Consider the following 19,234-nt stretch of genomic DNA (forward strand, 5'->3'; position numbering starts at 1 on the left):
ATCAAAAAAATAAAATGTAATATGTTGATGGGTCCGGAGTGTAATATTTGCATTTGTAAACTGGCTTGAATCAAACTGAATCAACTTGAAACTTGTGTGTAGGCGATAACCTTACCCACAATGTTATACCTCATTTGGGAGTGCACTGTTTTCGAGACACCTCAGATTTTAGGACATCTCAGGAAAGAAAGGCTTAGCGGCACCGGCCCAAAATATAGCGTCATTGCATTTAAGTGTTTCTTTAGCGCTGTTGGACAATGTAGAGCATTTTAGCGCTAGGCTTGTTAACTGACCGGTCCATCTTCTAGGATTTGAAAAGTACAGTTTGTATGGATGGCCAAACTTTGAAAACAAACTTTGTTTTTGTGAGCACATTCCCCTATTTTGTCATCCGATAGAACGTAGGCTTCAAGTTCTGAAAAATGTACACGCACGCTTTTGAGGTACGCATCCCAGGTAGGCTGGGAGTTTGCGTGTAACCGAGCCGTTCGCTTTCTGAGGACCACGTGTTTTAAAAAGAATCTTCTATGTTTATTTAAGACCAGCCGAGTGATGTTTTTCATGGATAACCAAATCTATTCTACTGACACGAGGTTGTGCTTCCTGACATAATCACTTTCCCGTGTGGAAAAGAACCCTTGCGTGTCTGAAAAGATCTGAAGAAAAAATGCAGCGCCAAGAAGCCGATGTTTTCATGTGAAGTGCTTGGAGACATAATGAAATGACATCTACCACAAAACAGCGGCAGATCTCGTTCAGCTCTCAAAAACATCCGAGGTTCACTAACTGACCAAGAACACATATAGCGCCCAAACGTTTATTTTCCCTTCTCGGCGCTGATGACCTAACGTGCTTCCGGTCACGAGCTCTGTGAGACTTAATTACATATTAGTGAGTCTTTGAAAGCGCCTGGTGGTAGATATATGGCTTTTCTATCAAAACTTGTTAATAGATAGACTACAATCACTTTTCCAGAGGATCGGAAAGGGCTGATTAACGAAACCTAAAAGCGAACAGAAGCAGTCGTGGCCGGCAAAACGGGCGGGTGGGTTTGCGGGGGTGGGAGTGGGACGGTAATCCTAATCAATATAAAAGAAAAAACCTACCTTCGTCCGCGACCTCATCCCGCGCCTCCCCCACAGCTCCGGCTGCGTTTTAGGCAGCCTCCCTCCTCCTGCTCCCCTAAGCCAATCACAACGCTGCAATGGCAGTGTTGTGACTGGTGCGGTGCAGCGGGCAGCGCCCCAGCCGGGTGCCAGTAGGTAAGACCTATTTCTTATGTAGACTGCATGCAACCTACATAGAGAGAACAGTCCGGGCCCATAACATTGGGCAAGCCACTCCCCCCTGCCCTAAGAGCAGGACCGCCCACCCTCCCGCCCCCAACCAGGCACTTCTACTTTCTCCCAGTACAAGAAGCAGTGGGACGACGCCCCCACACCCCAATGGAGGAGCCACCACTGGTTCTAAATAACAATACTGCAAGAGTTCAGGAGCCAGTCTGCCAAGTTCAGTGATGGAATGTTGGTCTATAGAATCTGGCTTCCGAAACTGAATAGGAGATCCGGTCTGCATGGCAGCCTCTTTTATGGTCAGTCCAGTATAGCTGTAGAACATTGATGTACCACCACTGCCATGTGTCTATTATGTGTGAGCGAAATTGAAGCAGCTGTTCAAGAAATGTCATTTGTGTTACTGCATCAGAAGTGTCATTGTGTTGTCTGAGATTTCATGTGAGGCATTTCGCTGAATTGTTGTCATAGTTACATAGATGTGTCTTGAGAATGTGATACTTTATTAAATTTGGGATCATTATCACAACACCAATTTGACTGGAGTTTTAAGGGATCATGTATATGTATTTCACCGTTAATATCCTTTCCTTTTTAGGGCTGATTCTATTTATGAAGAGATGAAACAGAAATATGGAACTCAGGGCTGTTATTTACTCAAAATTAATTCTCGAATGACTACTAACAGAGGAACAGATGAGCAGATACCCGACCCCTGGAGCCAGTATCTCCAGAAAAATAGTATTCAAAACCAGGTGAGTTTGTGAGCTGTGGTTGTGACCTACACTTGCATATTTGTTTGTACAATGCATGTTTTGTGTTTAAAACAATACCAATAGCAATTTCCGGTGCACATTCTTAAATTATCCCTTTTGTGCTATGGTGAGTCCGATTAACAACTTAGCAGTTGGAAATAAAAGGGGGTACACTGCGATCATGACCAACATCCTGGTTAACTCTAAAAAAAGAAAAAAAAGAAAAAAATACTTTTAACATTGTTCTGATAGTGTTGGCTGCCTGCAACTAAGGAAGAACGATTGGTTCTGAGATGACCTCTTTTTAAAGGTAATAATCCACACCTTCTCATTAACAATCTTTCATAAGGTTTCAACATTGCATATGTTTGAGACACAGACTACTAAGTTAACTTGCAAGGAATGCTTTTCTGTTAAGTACAATATTACTACCCAATTTATACCTCCATCTTTTTTTTTTTTTTTATGTCCTCTCACCAATAAGCATACTGCAGAACTTAAAAAGCCGTCGTTATCGGACTGGACACCCTCCGACTTCCTGCACTTGCTTAGGTCCCCTGACCAACCCCTTTGGGGGTTATGGTGTAATCATAGGACCAAAATGAATTTAGCCATAGCTGTCAAAGCAGTCTCAAATCTCGGCCCATACTGATAAGAGGTTGCCAGAAACTCATTGGGCTATTACTGGTTCCAACCGGATTGAGCCGAGCAATTGCAAGTGCGGATTTAAGCCAGTCCACTGTTTTCGGGGGAAGGGGATCTTTCCATTTTATGCATATCTTCCTACGGGCCAACAGAATCAAACATAAGTCCTTTGAGTCTGTACTAGGTCTGAGGTGGAGAATCCATCATTGGCGAAGAAAACTAGGGATCCATTAACCACGATATTAACTTCGAAGATTCTACACAGGTAGTCTCCAACCCCTTTCCAAAACAGTACTAATTCAGGACATGTGTATATCGTTGGCTTTAGGTGCCATGCATCTAGCACAATCTGGTTCAGGGAGTGGGGCGAATTTGGCTAGTCTGGCTGGCGTATAATAAATGCGATTGGTCACAAAAAAGTTATTTTTCTTTAGACTAGCTGATTTAGTAAACTTGTACAGTAATTTTAAAGATGGTTTTAAAAGTTCACCAATACCAGATTCAAATGGGTATTGGTTCCAGACCGATGTCTGTGGTGGGATACTTCGGTCATCAGCGTTTACTAGCTTCCTATACCAGATAGAAATTTCTTTCTTCAACGGCTGAACAGTTTGAAACAAGACCTCTGTATCGTAATTACTCCTTATATCCCCAAAGTCTGCCTCAAACCAGGATTTAAGTTGTAAAAACTTAAACTTGGAAAAACCTGGCCCAATCCTGGCTCTCAGTAATTCCCACGGATGAATACCATTTGTGTCGCCCAAGTCCGACCATGTAAAAACTCCTGCTCTCTTAATGGGGCCAGCTAGACCATCCTTGAGACAAAGTGGAGTCCCCAGAGACTCCCATATGGGGGCAAAGTCGGAGTAGTAACCAATCCCACATCTGGTTCTTACTTTAAACCAAGTTTCTAATGCAGTCTTAAGAACCTTCAAGCGCACTCTTTTAAAAAAAACTTGGGGGACCCAAATTTATAAAGAAACCCTTCTGCACCTCTCTGTAGGAGAGTAGGGTCTGCAATCCTATGATCACCCAGATTTTTTGCTTTTGCTTCATTGGTTTACGACTTTCCCCGGCTGTGGGCCTGCCGATCAGACCCACAGCCTAGCTGTTCTCTCTCGAAATTAACACACATGTACATTAGGAGGCATCCACTAATTGGAACTGGGCCGCCTTGTCAGTCCCTGTCTCAGCAAACCACAGGTATCCAGGGCATCGGTGTACCCAGGGCCTACCAGGGGCTGCAGCATGTATTATACCACCCCTGGAATGGCCGCCCAAATCTGACACAACTGGCTGCACGACAGCTGGGGCCACGTGGTGTAATCACCCGTTGCTGTAGGTGTAGTATTCCTACACCTAACCCTAAAATGGACACATGGATTCCTATCAGTCACTCCTATGGCAGGCCTTATCAATCCTGAAGGCAGAGTGCAGGGAGTCATGTGGGATGGTGCTCTGGCGCGAGCTGAGCCCGTCGACGGCTTGCGGAACCAAGTCCTAATAGCCGTTCCATGGTGACGCGGGCCAACTATTTTAAATGCATTATAATCCTTGTGGTTATTTGCTAACTTTGGCATCGCATCACCTACACATGTCGAGTAAGGTGTCATACGAATTGGAATACGAACCCCTCGCTAGTTCTGGCGACGGGGTTAGCATTCCCCCCTTCTAGAGGGGCACGACATGGAAGTAACCTTGAACCCCGGTTAAAGTTGACTCAAGCCTCAGCATCACAAAATGGATGCTGCCACCAGACACAAGTCTGACCTCCTGCTGCTGGGAGACCTTCCAGCGAAGGGAGTTTGGACAAAGGGTTTCCTGTCGAGGGCGGTGTTAGCACCATCCCAGACAGGGTTTGTGTATTCCAGGTAGGCAGGGCTGAAAGGAAGGTGATTGCAAGTGGCACCCCGGTGCTCACTGTGCATAGCCCGGCTCAAACCAGTTTTGGGGGCACACCAGCCCCTGAGCTGGCGCGAAGCCGGACAAAGGATAGGGGTGTAACCACCCCCCTCCTGGCTCCACCCATAGGTAGAACCTAGTCACGGGCCAACCCCTTTTTCTTAGAATAAAGGTAGGAGCGAGTCCCCTTCCCAAATTGGATAATCAGATAATCGGATGACTCCGAATCACGAACTACTTTCCACGAAAGGAACTCTTGACAATTTCTGAAGACTAAGGAGTAGCCACCCTGCACTAGCAGGCACCACCTAAGCGCTTGCGGTTTGCTGTAAGTCTCTCCTACGGATCAAGACTGCCCAGCTCGACGAGACCCGAGTCCCTGCCATCTCTGACCTTTTACCTACCTCATCAGCCCAGCTGAGAGTCGTAGGTGTGACGAGACCTGCGGGACCGGCCATCTTCAGAACCTGCACGACGCTTATCTAGCACGCCACCGAGGGACCCTCGAGTGAGTACACCTAGGGTTTGAGAAGCCCTAACCCTGAGCAGCTCCAGCATCGAAGTCTGTCTCCCCAGCATCCACGAGATCTGCGTGGGGGCCCTTCCGCTCCTTGCTGTTCGCCGCGTTGTCCGACCACTTGCCGACCGGCTTGTGGCCCTCTTCACGACGCTCCAAGATTGTTTTCATCACCGGTCTGGTTGCTCCAGACTGGCTCTTGCTCCCCTCCAACAGAGGAGTACCACGGACCCTCCTGGTCCACTCCCGACGCCATCTTGACTTCCCCGCTTGGGTTGCCACTGCCAAGATCCGCTGCCCCTTCCTGGGCCCAGCATCATCGACAGCAGACACCTTCGTGGGACAGCTCGCCCTCCATCCTGGTCGCCGCCGCGCCTCCTGGTCCGAGGAACAGCCGAGTCCGACGTCACCCACTCACCTGGTCGAGGTGACTTCAGCCGGTACCCTCCTGGTACCCACACGATCGCTGGCTAGCGGTTGAGAACTGAGTCCCCTCTGCTTTCAGGTTTCCTTCATCCCCGATCCAGGCTTGGATCTCGCTGAACATCATCACTGGTCGCCTGCCAGCAACTTCTTCTTTCAGGCTCCTGAGACTACACGAGGACTTCCGACATCTTGCCGAACTTCACGCAGCCGCAGCCTCTGGGCTAGGTAACTCGAGCATTTCGGTGCTCCATCGCAGGTTCGCTCTACAAGTGTCCAGTTCCTTTTTCGTCTAGTCCCACTGATCGGAACACTCCGGAATCAGTACCTCCAGACTCTATCCATTCGCATTTCACTGTAAGTGTAGATGGTTTCCCGTGCCCCTCGGGCATTTGTGTAAATTGTGCAACTGAAGTATTTTCCTAAGAGTTTTGTATTGTGCTTAGCTCCCTGACTCATAAAGAGCCAGGGTAGTCCTGTTATAAATAAATATCCTTTTATTTTCATAACAACTTGTGTGGTGTCCTTTCAAGGGGTGTTCAAGGGGTATATGTGATGGTAAACAGCTGGCTTAACACGCCCTCTAGAGTTTAGCCTAAGACTGCTCGTATCCACGCTACTAGGATAGCTGGTCTATAAGGTTGACTTACAACCAATCATCAATAAGGGTCGTTTGGAATGATACACAGTGATCACTAGAATAGTGAGCACTACATATCAGGCCAACTTCTCACATTGGTGAGCAGCGGTTGGGATTTGAGCTTGCTGTTGTTTTACCACACACGTATCCTAAGAATATCGCAGTGAAAGATCACATAAGTACCCAGGTACATATAACTTAACTTAGAATACTCCGAGTTCTACTGAACCGGCTGTTGTAGTGTAACAGGGCTTAGCACACCCTGACTACAACTCTTAGCAAGGGACCAGTAGGTAAACACATAGTGTAGGTAGGTGCATCACTTACACCTCACTAGACAAGCATGTCGGTCCACGGAGAGTCCTCGCAGACTCCCTTAGTGGTCAGTGACCCTCCACAGGTCGTGTCACGATATGCAACTCTTAGCTTCAAGGAGATGAGACAACTGTGTGCCTCCAGGAAGCTAAACCAGGGTTCTAACCCTACCATCGCAATTCTGATAGGTCTCTTAGAGGCGTACGATGCTAGGAGGTCCTCTAACACAGGTCCCCCCAGTGCAGATGGGAACATGCCTCCCTTAGAGGGAACCCTCGGTGACCCCGACCTCGACCTCCACACAGAGGAGGAGGACGAGGACGAGTTATCGGGAGACGAGGCAGACAAAGGTCCAGTGGTAGTCAGCAGGCTTACAAGGACCAACTTAAGCAGGCATGAGAATGGAACTGGGGGAGCCCCGGGCCCACGCTCAAGCAGGCTTAAGCTTGGGAACGGACGAGCTAGGTCTCTCTCCAGAGGCTCCGGCAGATCGGTTCATACACATGTCTCTCAGGCATCTTCTCAGAGAGGAATGACGTCCCCTCAGAGGAGGGAGCATGAAGCGAAGATGCGGGAAGTCAATCTGAGGATCGAGCGGGAAGAACTTGCCCTCGCCAAAGAAAGACTTGCCCTGGCCCGAGAGCAGAAATTAAGTGGGTTAGATCCCACTGGTGGCAGCATTCTCAATAGAGAGAAAGACAGGGGTATAGACACTAGACACCTGAGTAAAATAGTGCCCCCCTTTAAACAAGGGACGACATCCACAAGTGGATAACTGCCTTGGAGAGGGCCTGCACTGTCCAGTGCGTCCCCCCAAGTCAGTGGGCAGCTATACTGTGGCTTTCCTTTGAAGGTAAAGGAAGGGACAAGCTCCTCACTACAAGAGCTGAGGATGCTAACAACTACCAAGTCCTGAAGAACACACTGATTGATGGGTTCGGCTTAACCACGGAACAGTACCGGGTGCTGTTCCGGGACACCCAGAAAATTCAGTCTCAGGATTGGACTGACTTTGTTGATTGTGCCACTAAGGCTTTGGAAGGCTGGTTACTGGGTAGCAAGGTTACTGATTACACAGGATTGTACAATCTTATCATGCGAGAACAGATTTTAAACAACTGTCAGAACCAATTGTTGCATCAGCACCTTGTCGACTCGGATCTGACCTCTCCCCAAGAATTGGGAAAGCAGGCAGACAGATGGGTCAGAACAAGGGTCAAGCAGAACCAGAACCAGGGTGGTCAGAAGAAAGCAGACCAAAAGGGTAACAAGAACGAACAAAATGACCAGAAGTCTTCGACAGGTCCCCAACAAACCAAAGAGGGTGGGGGTCAGGCTTCACAGAAGAAGAAGACTCAAGAAGGCCAGTCAAAAAGGTGGTGCCAATACTGTAAAAGTAAGACTCACTGGTTTAGTGAGTGCACCAAGAAAGGAGGGCAAACTCCTACCACTGCAGCCCCTAAGGCACCTGCACCCCCTAGTACAGTCAGCAGTGGTAGTGCGCCTCCCAAGGCATTAGTTGGGTTAACCTTGGGAACCGAGGGGAGTGACGACTTAGTCGGCACGCTCACTCAGGCCGTCCTTGTCTGTACAGGGGATATGGATATGTCCCCTGATGCCAGTCCCAATACTTTGGGCAAGTACAGACAGACACCTTTGATCAATGGAAAAGTGGCTCAGGCCTACAGGGACACTTGTGCCAGTGTCACCATGGTGACGCCTAACTTTGTGGACCCTGGACAGATCATGCTAGGTACCAGTTACCTAGTGACCAATGCCAGCAACGTCACCACCAATCACAGTATGGCAGTTGTTGATTTCTCCTGGGGAGGGGTAAGTGGCCCGAAAAAGGTTGTGGTTAGTTCAGACCTCCCCGTAGAATGTCTGTTGGGCAATGATTTGGAAACGTCACAATGGTCAGAAGTGGAGCAGAGGACTCACATGGAGATGTTAGGCTTGCCAGCACATGTCCTTGCTGTGACCAGGTCACAGGCCAAAAGATGCCCCACTGAACAGGTGCAGGATCCTGGAAGAACGGACCAGACACCTTCCAAGAAAAGGAGAAGTAAGGGTAAGGCTTCGCCTTCCCCCTTGCCCCAGGTCGTGGATCAAGTCTCCGAGGAGGCTGACCTTAAAGAACTGAGGGAAACTGAGCCGCAAGAGCTTGAACCTGGTCAGGTTGAGTTTCTGGGCTCAGGGGGACCCTCCAGGGAAGACCTGGGGAAGGCACAGTTAGACTGCCCCTCACTTGAACCCCTCAGACAGCAGGCTGCTGCTGAGGCTGCAGGGAACGCCACAGGTACCCACAAAGTGTACTGGGACGATGGACTCCTGTACTCTGAGGCAAGAGACCCCTAACCTGGTGCGACCAGGAGGCTGGTCATCCCCTTGTCTCTGAGAGGTTTCCTTCTCACCTTGGCCCACGAGATTCCCCTTGCAGGTCACTTAGGCCAGAATAAGACTTGGGACAGAATTGTTCCACACTTTCTCTGGCCCCACATGTCCGAAGATACGAAGGAGTTTTGCCGCTCCTGTGTCACTTGCCAAGCCAGTGGTAAGTCAGGTGGCACGACAAAGGCCCCCCTCATACCACTACCAGTGGTGGGGGTACCCTTTGAACGAGTGGGGATCGACATTGTCGGACCAATGGAACCCCAGACAGCATCAGGGCACAAGTTTATACTGGTGGTGGTGGACCACGCCACCAGGTATCCTGAAGCTATTCCCCTTAGGACCACTACAGCACCTGTGGTGGCACGGGCCCTACTTGGAGTGTTCTCCAGAGTGGGCTTCCCTAAGGAGGTCGTCTCAGACAGAGGTGCAAACTTCATGTCGGGATATCTGACTGCTATGTGGAAGGAATGTGGTGTCAACTACAAATTCACCACACCCTATCACCCACAATGCAATGGGCTTGTTGAGCGATTCAACAGGACCCTAAAAGGGATGATTCACGGACTACCTGAAAAGCTTCGGCGGAGATGGGATGTCCTGATACTCTGCCTCTTGTTCGCCTACAGAGAGGTCCCGCAGAAGGGGGTTGGCTACAGCCCTTTTGAGCTTCTGTTCGGACATCCTGTAAGGGGACCCCTTTTTTTGGTAAAGGAAGGATGGGAGAGACCTCTCAGAAAGCCGGCATCGAACATTGTGGACTATGTACTCGGTCTCCGCTCGCGGATGGCGGAGTACATGGAAAAGGCGTCTAAAAACCTTGAGGCGAGCCAAGAATTACAGAAAGCTTGGCACGACCAAAAGGCTGTCCTGACTGTGTACCAGCCTGGACAGAAGGTGTGGGTGCTGGAGCCAGTGGCCCCGGCAGCACTCAAAGACAAATGGTCTGGGCCCCACACGATCATTGAGCAAAAGGGAGAGGTCACCTACTGTCAGAACCATTACCGACAAGAAGCCTTCTATCTGCACTATCAGTGCCCATCAACCAATGAGAAACAAAAAGATCCTAAGAACTCTGACTTGGAGCAAGGCCTGGGAAGTATGGAACCTTAAGATGGCCGACGCTCTGGGGGAGTTAGCGTTCTAGTCTTTCTCATTGTTCCAGAACTCTATGAGAAGCGCGCAACTTAGAACGTTGGCGCACTTCACCTGAACCCGTCACCCTAGCAGCAACCTTGAGTCCGAGTTAGTTTTAGTGAGGGCATTTCCCGTAGTTTCCTGACAGGAAGAGATTCCAAATACGCTTACCTTGAACCGTAGCAGTTTCGGAATTCGTGTCTGCGTGTTAAGTTTCACCTCGAGCCTACCGCTCCTGAGGTAGTGTTCGGCTGGAGCTCATGCGCAGTTCAAGAAGGAGTCTGGAGTTCCGCAACAGAAAACCCGTCATCTGTTTGAAGGAGGAGAACCTTCGTCTGAGAGTCACGCGTCAGTGAGGCGCGTCTGTTCCAATTGTTGAGAGACATTTGACTGGAGAGTCAGTGAAGAGTTCGAAGTTCCATGAGAAGCACCAGAGCTAAGTTTTGAGTCTAAAGTCACACCGTGTAAATGTTATGATGTAAATAAGGAATAGTGTTGTAGTACTACCCAAGTTCATCTTTCTACGAACTGTTCCTGTGAAAAAGAAAAAGAATATTAGAAATTGATACATTCCTGAGAGTAAAAGATGGGTATGACGTAGTTTCAGGGAGTTAAATAGATTGTTGTGAGGTATAAGAAAAGACCACTAACTTTTGTGTTAACATTAGGAACAATTAGAAGAGAGATACGGAGCAGAAAAAATAGCTGTCCAATAGAAGAGAAGCAACACTGGGTTTACAAGCTGGTATGTAGAAGGGGCTAATAATATAAGACTAAAGGTTATTAAGAGGAAGGAGATTAAATAGAACTAATAAGTCTAATGTTTATTCAGCCTCCTGAATGATCCAACCAGAAGCCAGTTTAACAGAAAGAAGACCCAACAGGAAGCAGTCAACCAGTGGCAGTCTCTTCTCTTCTCTTTTGTTATTTTATCCAATCCCCCTACCCCCTCCGGAGAAGGCATTAACGCATCTTTTCATAGTGCTGCGTTGGTGGTTCTTGGAGGTGGTGTTGGGAAAAGGCATCTCTGTTCCTGCGCAAGAAAAAAAGGGCTTCTGACACCTACCTGGTAGACCTGGGAACTCCCCGGAGCCCCCACAGGGTGCTCCATGTAAACAGGCTCAAGGCATATGTCGACAGGGAGGGCATGGGCTTGCTCATGGCCACAGATGAGGGACAGGAGGAGGAGAGTGACCCTCTCCCGGACCTGCTCTCTCAGAACCCTGACGATGGGTCAGTAGATGGTGTTGTCTTTTGTGGCAGCCTCTCTGGACATCAACAAAAGGATTGTAAACAGGTTCTTCAATCCTTTCGACATATGTTCTCTCTGACACCCAGTCTGACCAATTGGTGTACCCATGAGGTCGACACTGGGGACAGTCTACCCGTAAAGAGTAAAATCTATCGGCAACCTGATCACGTCAGAGACTGCATCAAGACGGAGGTGCAGAAAATGTTGGAGCTGGGAGTCATTGAGCCCTCGGACAGCCCCTGGGCTAGTCCCGCAGTTCTCGTGCCGAAACCTCACACCCAGGGCGGTAAGAAAGAAATGAGGTTTTGCGTGGACTACAGAGGTCTCAATGCAGTCACTAAGACTGACGCCCACCCGATACCAAGAGCAGACGAACTTATCGACCGGTTGGCCTCGGCCAACTACTTAAGTACGTTTGACCTGACAGCTGGGTATTGGCAAATCAGGTTAGCTGAGGAGGCCAAGCCCAAAACAGCATTTTCTACCCCGGGTGGGCATTATCAGTTCGTGGTAATGCACTTTGGTTTGAAAAATGCACCTGCCACCTTCCAAAGGCTGGTGAATCGAGTTCTCACTGGGTTGGACGACTTCTGTGCGGCGTATCTGGACGATATCGCTGTCTTTAGCTCCACCTGGGAGGATCACCTGGTCCACCTGAGGAAAGTGTTAGAGGCCCTGCAGAAGGCAGGCCTCACTATCAAGGCCACCAAGTGCCAGATAGGGCAGACACAGGTTGTATACCTGGGCCACCTTGTAGGAGGGGGTCAGGTTCAACCGTTGGAGAGCAAAATACAGGCCATCCAGGACTGGGCTCCTCCAACCACCCAGACTCAGGTTCGAGCTTTCTTGGGCCTGACTGGTTATTACCGGAAATTTGTCAGAAATTATGGATCCATTGTGACCCCGCTAAACGACCTGACAAGTAAAAAGATGCCAAAAAAAGTTCAGTGGACAGCAAGCTGTCAGAAGGCATTCGATGACCTAAAGCAGGCCATGTGCACAGCACCTATCCTAAAGAGTCCAGACTACTCCAAACCATTCATTGTCCAAACAGACGCTTCGGAGCTGGGTGTGGGAGCTGTTCTATCGCAACTGAATTTTGATGGTCATGACCAGCCCATAGCTTTTATTAGCAGGAGGCTGACCCCCAGAGAGAAGAATTGGTCAGCTATTGAGAGGGAGGCCTTTGCTGTGGTTTGGGCCCTGAAGAAGTTGAGGCCATACTTGTTTGGCACTCACTTCAAGATTCAGACCGACCATAAGCCCCTCTTGTGGCTAAATCAAATGAAGGGTGAAAACCCCAAACTACTTAGGTGGTCCATTTCCCTACAGGGGATGGACTTCACAGTGGAGCATAGACCTGGCACTGATCATGGCAATGCAGATGGGCTCTCCAGGTATTTCCACTTAGAGCAAGAAGACTCACCTGGTCAAGGTTAGCTTATTGTCCCAAAGTTTGGGGGGGGGGTCATGTAGGAGAGTAGGGTCTGCAATCCTATGATCACCCAGATTTTTTGCTTTTGCTTCATTGGTTTACGACTTTCCCCGGCTGTGGGCCTGCCGATCAGACCCACAGCCTAGCTGTTCTCTCTCGAAATTAACACACATGTACATTAGGTGCATCCACTAATTGGAACTGGGCCGCCTTGTCAGTCCCTGTCTCAGCAAACCACAGGTATCCAGGGCATCGGTGTACCCAGGGCCTACCAGGGGCTGCAGCATGTATTATACCACCCCTGGAATGGCCGCCCAAATCTGACACAACTGGCTGCACGACAGCTGGGGCCACGTGGTGTAATCACCCGTTGCTGTAGGTGTAGTATTCCTACACCTAACCCTAAAATGGACACATGGATTCCTATCAGTCACTCCTATGGCAGGCCTTATCAATCCTGAAGGCAGAGTGCAGGGAGTCATGTGGGATGGTGCTCTGGCGCGAGCTGAGCCCGTCGACGGCTTGCGGAACCAAGTCCTAATAGCCGTTCCATGGTGACGCGGGCCAACTATTTTAAATGCATTATAATCCTTGTGGTTATTTGCTAACTTTGGCATCGCATCACCTACACATGTCGAGTAAGGTGTCCTACGAATTGGAATACGAACCCCTCGCTAGTTCTGGCGACGGGGTTAGCATTCCCCCCTTCTAGAGGGGCACGACATGGAAGTAACCTTGAACCCCGGTTAAAGTTGACTCAAGCCTCAGCATCACAAAATGGATGCTGCCACCAGACACAAGTCTGACCTCCTGCTGCTGGGAGACCTTCCAGCGAAGGGAGTTTGGACAAAGGGTTTCCTGTCGAGGGCGGTGTTAGCACCATCCCAGACAGGGTTTGTGTATTCCAGGTAGGCAGGGCTGAAAGGAAGGTGATTGCAAGTGGCACCCCGGTGCTCACTGTGCATAGCCCGGCTCAAACCAGTTTTGGGGGCACACCAGCCCCTGAGCTGGCGCGAAGCCGGACAAAGGATAGGGGTGTAACCACCCCCCTCCTGGCTCCACCCATAGGTAGAACCTAGTCACGGGCCAACCCCTTTTTCTTAGAATAAAGGTAGGAGCGAGTCCCCTTCCCAAATTGGATAATCAGATAATCGGATGACTCCGAATCACGAACTACTTTCCACGAAAGGAACTCTTGACAATTTCTGAAGACTCTCCCTTGTGGCTAAGGAGTAGCCACCCTGCACTAGCAGGCACCACCTAAGCGCTTGCGGTTTGCTGTAAGTCTCTCCTACGGATCAAGACTGCCCAGCTCGACGAGACCCGAGTCCCTGCCATCTCTGACCTTTTACCTACCTCATCAGCCCAGCTGAGAGTCGTAGGTGTGACGAGACCTGCGGGACCGGCCATCTTCAGAACCTGCACGACGCTTATCTAGCACGCCACCGAGGGACCCTCGAGTGAGTACACCTAGGGTTTGAGAAGCCCTAACCCTGAGCAGCTCCAGCATCGAAGTCTGTCTCCCCAGCATCCACGAGATCTGCGTGGGGGCCCTTCCGCTCCTTGCTGTTCGCCGCGTTGTCCGACCACTTGCCGACCGGCTTGTGGCCCTCTTCACGACGCTCCAAGATTGTTTTCATCACCGGTCTGGTTGCTCCAGACTGGCTCTTGCTCCCCTCCAACAGAGGAGTACCACGGACCCTCCTGGTCCACTCCCGACGCCATCTTGACTTCCCCGCTTGGGTTGCCACTGCCAAGATCCGCTGCCCCTTCCTGGGCCCAGCATCATCGACAGCAGACACCTTCGTGGGACAGCTCGCCCTCCATCCTGGTCGCCGCCGCGCCTCCTGGTCCGAGGAACAGCCGAGTCCGACGTCACCCACTCACCTGGTCGAGGTGACTTCAGCCGGTACCCTCCTGGTACCCACACGATCGCTGGCTAGCGGTTGAGAACTGAGTCCCCTCTGCTTTCAGGTTTCCTTCATCCCCGATCCAGGCTTGGATCTCGCTGAACATCATCACTGGTCGCCTGCCAGCAACTTCTTCTTTCAGGCTCCTGAGACTACACGAGGACTTCCGACATCTTGCCGAACTTCACGCAGCCGCAGCCTCTGGGCTAGGTAACTCGAGCATTTCGGTGCTCCATCGCAGGTTCGCTCTACAAGTGTCCAGTTCCTTTTTCGTCTAGTCCCACTGATCGGAACACTCCGGAATCAGTACCTCCAGACTCTATCCATTCGCATTTCACTGTAAGTGTAGATGGTTTCCCGTGCCCCTCGGGCATTTGTGTAAATTGTGCAACTGAAGTATTTTCCTAAGAGTTTTGTATTGTGCTTAGCTCCCTGACTCATAAAGAGCCAGGGTAGTCCTGTTATAAATAAATATCCTTTTATTTTCATAACAACTTGTGTGGTGTCCTTTCACGGGGTGTTCAAGGGGTATATGTGATGGTAAACAGCTGGCTTAACACGCCCTCTAGAGTTTAGCCTAAGACTGCTCGTATCCACGCTACTAGGATAGCTGGTCTATAAGGATGACTTACAACCAATCATCAATAAGGGTCGTTTGGAATGATACACAGTGATCACTAGAATAGTGAGCACTACATATCAGGCCAACTTCTCACACTCCCCACCTTCATTTATTGCCAATTCACTAAGCAACACTTCCCAGGCCGTTACCGCTGGTTTAGAGAGAAGCATCTGTGTAGCTTTAAATTGGAATGCAACTAAATACCAGCTGATGTCTGGAAGAGCTAATCCACCCGTAACTAATCTACGCCTCAATATCTTCCACGACAGCCTTACTCCCTTGTCCCCCCAAACAAAGCTCCCGATCTTACTTTGAACCTTAGAGATAGACTGTTTGGGGAAAGTCAGGGAGACTGCATTAAACAGATAGGTCAGCTTCGGGAGGATGATCATTTTAACGAAGTTAACCCTCCCGTAGATAGTCAAGGGAAGGTTCCTCCACCTTGCACACAGACGACCTATCTCCTTGATGATTTTTTTCAAATTAATGAGGGGGATTTTCTCAAGATCTTAAACAATATTGATGCCCAAATATTTGAACTCTTTACTGGTCAATCCCCCCCATTGATCAATATTCCAGCACATCACCTCTGTCTTGGAGGAGTTGGCTAGATAACCGCAAATCAGGCCAAACTCCTCCAATAAGGTCCCAACCCGCGAGATTGTCACTTCTGGGTTGCTGGTATATAAGATTATATCATCAGTGTATAAGGCTATTTTAGATTGATATGGCTGAGATTTAAAGGGAGGAATTAGCTCTTCTGATTTAATGGCCTTCTCCAGCGGCTCTATGTATAGGTCGAATAACAGGGGCGAGATAGGGCAACCCTGCCTAGTCCCCCTCTGAATTTCGAAGCTGGAAGTAAGCAATCCATTAATCAAGATTTTTGCTGACGCTCCCTGGTAACAACTCCTCAAAGTTTTTATCAATATGGGACCAAAACCCATTACTTCCAATACCTCCCAGAGGTAGGCCCAACATACCCTGTCGAACGCCTTGGCAGCGTCTAAAGCGATCACTGCCAAGGGGTCTGATCTTACTATGGCCAGGTCAATATTACCTATAAGCAGCTGCGTCTGTTCCTGGATATGGCGCCCAGTTATAAAGCCTTTCTGGTCGGTGTTAACCAATCCAGGAACCAACTTAGCCAATCTCCCTGCTAAAATGTCCATAAAGATCTTGTAATCGGCATTCAGCAGGGAGATCGGACGATATGAGTCTGCTTTTAAAGGGTCTTTCCCAGGTTGAACTATTAAGACGATGGTTGCTTCCTTCCAAGAGCTAGGAATTTGACCTATTAAACTGTAGGTTGAATGAAACCGAGTACCCAAGGCTGGAGTTAATTCATCTGACAGGAGCTTGTAGACTTCGTTTGGCAGGGCGTCCAAACCTGATGCTTTATTATTTTTAGATTGCTTTATTTAAGTTTTTGTGTCTTCCAACGAAATCGGGGCGTCAAGGAGGTCTCGACTAGTCTGGGTTAAGGAAGGTAGCGATTTACTGCTCAACCATGCCCTTATTTGTTGTTTTGAAGGGGTTAAGTTCTCTTTATAGAGATCTGAGAATAAAGTGAGGAGGCAGTTCTGTATATCCTCCATGCAGGTAGATTTATCTTCGCTGTTGTTTATCACTAACTCGCTAATGCTGTTTTTAGACCGGTCAGTTCTGGCCTTCCAGGCCAGCAGAGCACCTGCTTTCTCCCCGTATTCATAGTTCTCCATATTCTTATTAAGCCATTGAGCCTTTCACTTCTTATCTAACTTCCCTCTAAACTCTAGCCTAGCCTGGTCAAGATCCTCCTGCACTTTGCCCAACCTGGCTGGACTTTCTCCTATTAACAAGAGGCTTTCGACTTCTAACTGTTTAATTTTTTCCTCACTAAGTCTTAATTCCCGGGCTTCAGCTCGATTTTTGGAGCATATGAGGCTATGGAGCCGACCCCTCAGGTTAGCCTTAAAAGCATTCCAAAAAACTTTGATGGCCGTGGAGCCGATATTTAGATAAAAAAACTCTAAAGAAGAATTTTTAGTGGCCTGAATAATTTCTGCGTCAGCTAACTTAGCCCTATTAAGCGTCCATCTTGTTTGAGTAATTTCTGTTGTGTTTTTGTTACAAGAAAACAGAATCGGGCGTGATCTGAGAGATGACTTGGGAAGTATGGAGACCGCAGATGTTATCCAGGAGATTCCTGCTGACTAAAAAATAATCAATCCTGGATAAATGATGATATTTTTTACTATGAAACGTGAACCTGGCTAAGTCTCCCTTCTTTCCCCTCCAGGCGTCCACCAACTCCAAGTCGTGAATTAAATTCTTCATTGCACGACGAATACGGGGAGCCCCTATATGATGCCCCTGATTTGACCTGTCTTTAAGGGGGTCTAAGAGGACATTAAAATCGCCACCCACAATCGTAGGAGGGGTCTCCAAGATGAACTTAGACTGCAACTTAGAGATGTAAGATGGATCATCCACATTTGGGCCATAAAAGGAAGCACATATTAAATCTGTACCTCCAAGGTCCAATTGTGCAACAATCCACCTCCAAGATTGATCTGTCTGTGATGATTTTATAGAACAAGCTAGCCCCTGCTTAATCAAAATTGCGACTCCACGGTTATTTGTTTGTTCGGAGGAGCAATAACTTTTAACCCAAGGCATACAGGAAAATAATTGTTTGGATTCCCCAGAGGTCAAATGCATCTCTTGTAGGACGCAAACCTGTGCCTCAGAGAGCTCCAAGTATTTCATTATCAATCTTTGCCTCCTTGGGCATCTCAACCCTTTTACATTCCAAGAGATAAAACTCGTCCTTGTTTGTTTTGTCACAACTCCTGCCATCTGCCTACAAATCCCTGACCCATATCAATCAACCAAGTTGTTAAATACTTCAAGTGAGACTAGGTTTTTTTATTTTTATTTTCCTCTCATTGCACCCCACCCTGTGCACCTCCTCCTACCCCCCCCCCCACCCTCCTGTGCCCCCTTACTTCCATGAGGAACCCTCCCTTCCAATAGGCAATGCCTATTAGGTCGCTCCCACCTCGGGCTATAAAGAAAAAAAAAGAAAATAAGTAAATCAAAGACGAACTGAAAACCTAATGGTGTGGGCCCCTTATGCTGTTACTACACTGTAGTTGTTCCTCCTCATGGTTCACCTCCCGTTTTTAATCTCATCTATAAAAGCGTCTACCTCTTCAGTTTTGCGGAGCTGATGCATCTGGTTATTGTACATAACTCTTAATTGAATGAATGAATGAATGAATGAATGAAGTTAATATTTATATAGCGCGTAGCTACCCGGAGGCCTCGAGCTGGAAAATTCAACTGTGCCTTTGCTCCTAGACTTTTTAGCTCCTCTAATCTACTCCCCAACTCCCATTGCCTTGTTGCTGTTATATGAGATATGTCGGATCTTCTCTGGAAGGAGAATGTTTCTTGACCTGAGAGCGAAAAGGATATTGAGCCCTCCTTAAGACCTGCAGACAGTATTTGCTCCTTGACAGAATAGGAAAGGAATTGATCAGAATCTTCCTAGGTTTCTGTTGGCCGGGATTCCTCCTAAAGGGATCTCGATGGGCCCTTTGAATCTCTTTTAGGAGGTAAATAGCCATTGAAGTGTGCTGATCAAAGTTGAACCATGCTGTGATTATTGCTGTTTTATCAATTGTAGCATAAGTAATGTTTTATACATTACATCCCCTGGATGGGATGCAGATAAGGCAGAACCACTGCCCGACCACTGTTTGTGTGATTTATATACCAAACCTACGGACCAAATGCTTCTCTCCAATCTCCTTTAATCATGTAACACTTTTCTCTGACACATCTTGAGTTTCATTTGCCCTTTATGATACTTCAACCAGATTACACATGTATCTGATTTTTTTTTTATTAATATGCCTCATGCTGCTTTGCTATAGCTCTGCCTTACATAAGGCATTACTGAGGTCATACAATTTGTACTATATTTTGGTAACCAGTAGCATATATAAAGA

General features: G+C 48.4%; 1 protein-coding gene across 2 annotated transcripts in view; it reads left to right on the forward strand.

Moving 5' to 3' along the window:
• TRAPPC8 (trafficking protein particle complex subunit 8) overlaps positions 1–19,234 on the forward strand; it is a 1,257,619-nt gene that overhangs the window by 278,983 nt on the left and 959,402 nt on the right. For both annotated transcript variants that reach the window (XM_085605699.1, XM_085605700.1), the window contains one exon: positions 1,891–2,047. In XM_085605699.1, coding sequence (XP_085461825.1) covers positions 1,891–2,047 — 157 coding nt within the window. The remainder of the gene's footprint in view (positions 1–1,890; positions 2,048–19,234) is intronic.

This window comes from Triturus cristatus, chromosome 5_1, assembly GCF_964204655.1.
Source record: "Triturus cristatus chromosome 5_1, aTriCri1.1, whole genome shotgun sequence".
NCBI classification, from domain to species: Eukaryota; Metazoa; Chordata; class Amphibia; order Caudata; family Salamandridae; genus Triturus; species Triturus cristatus.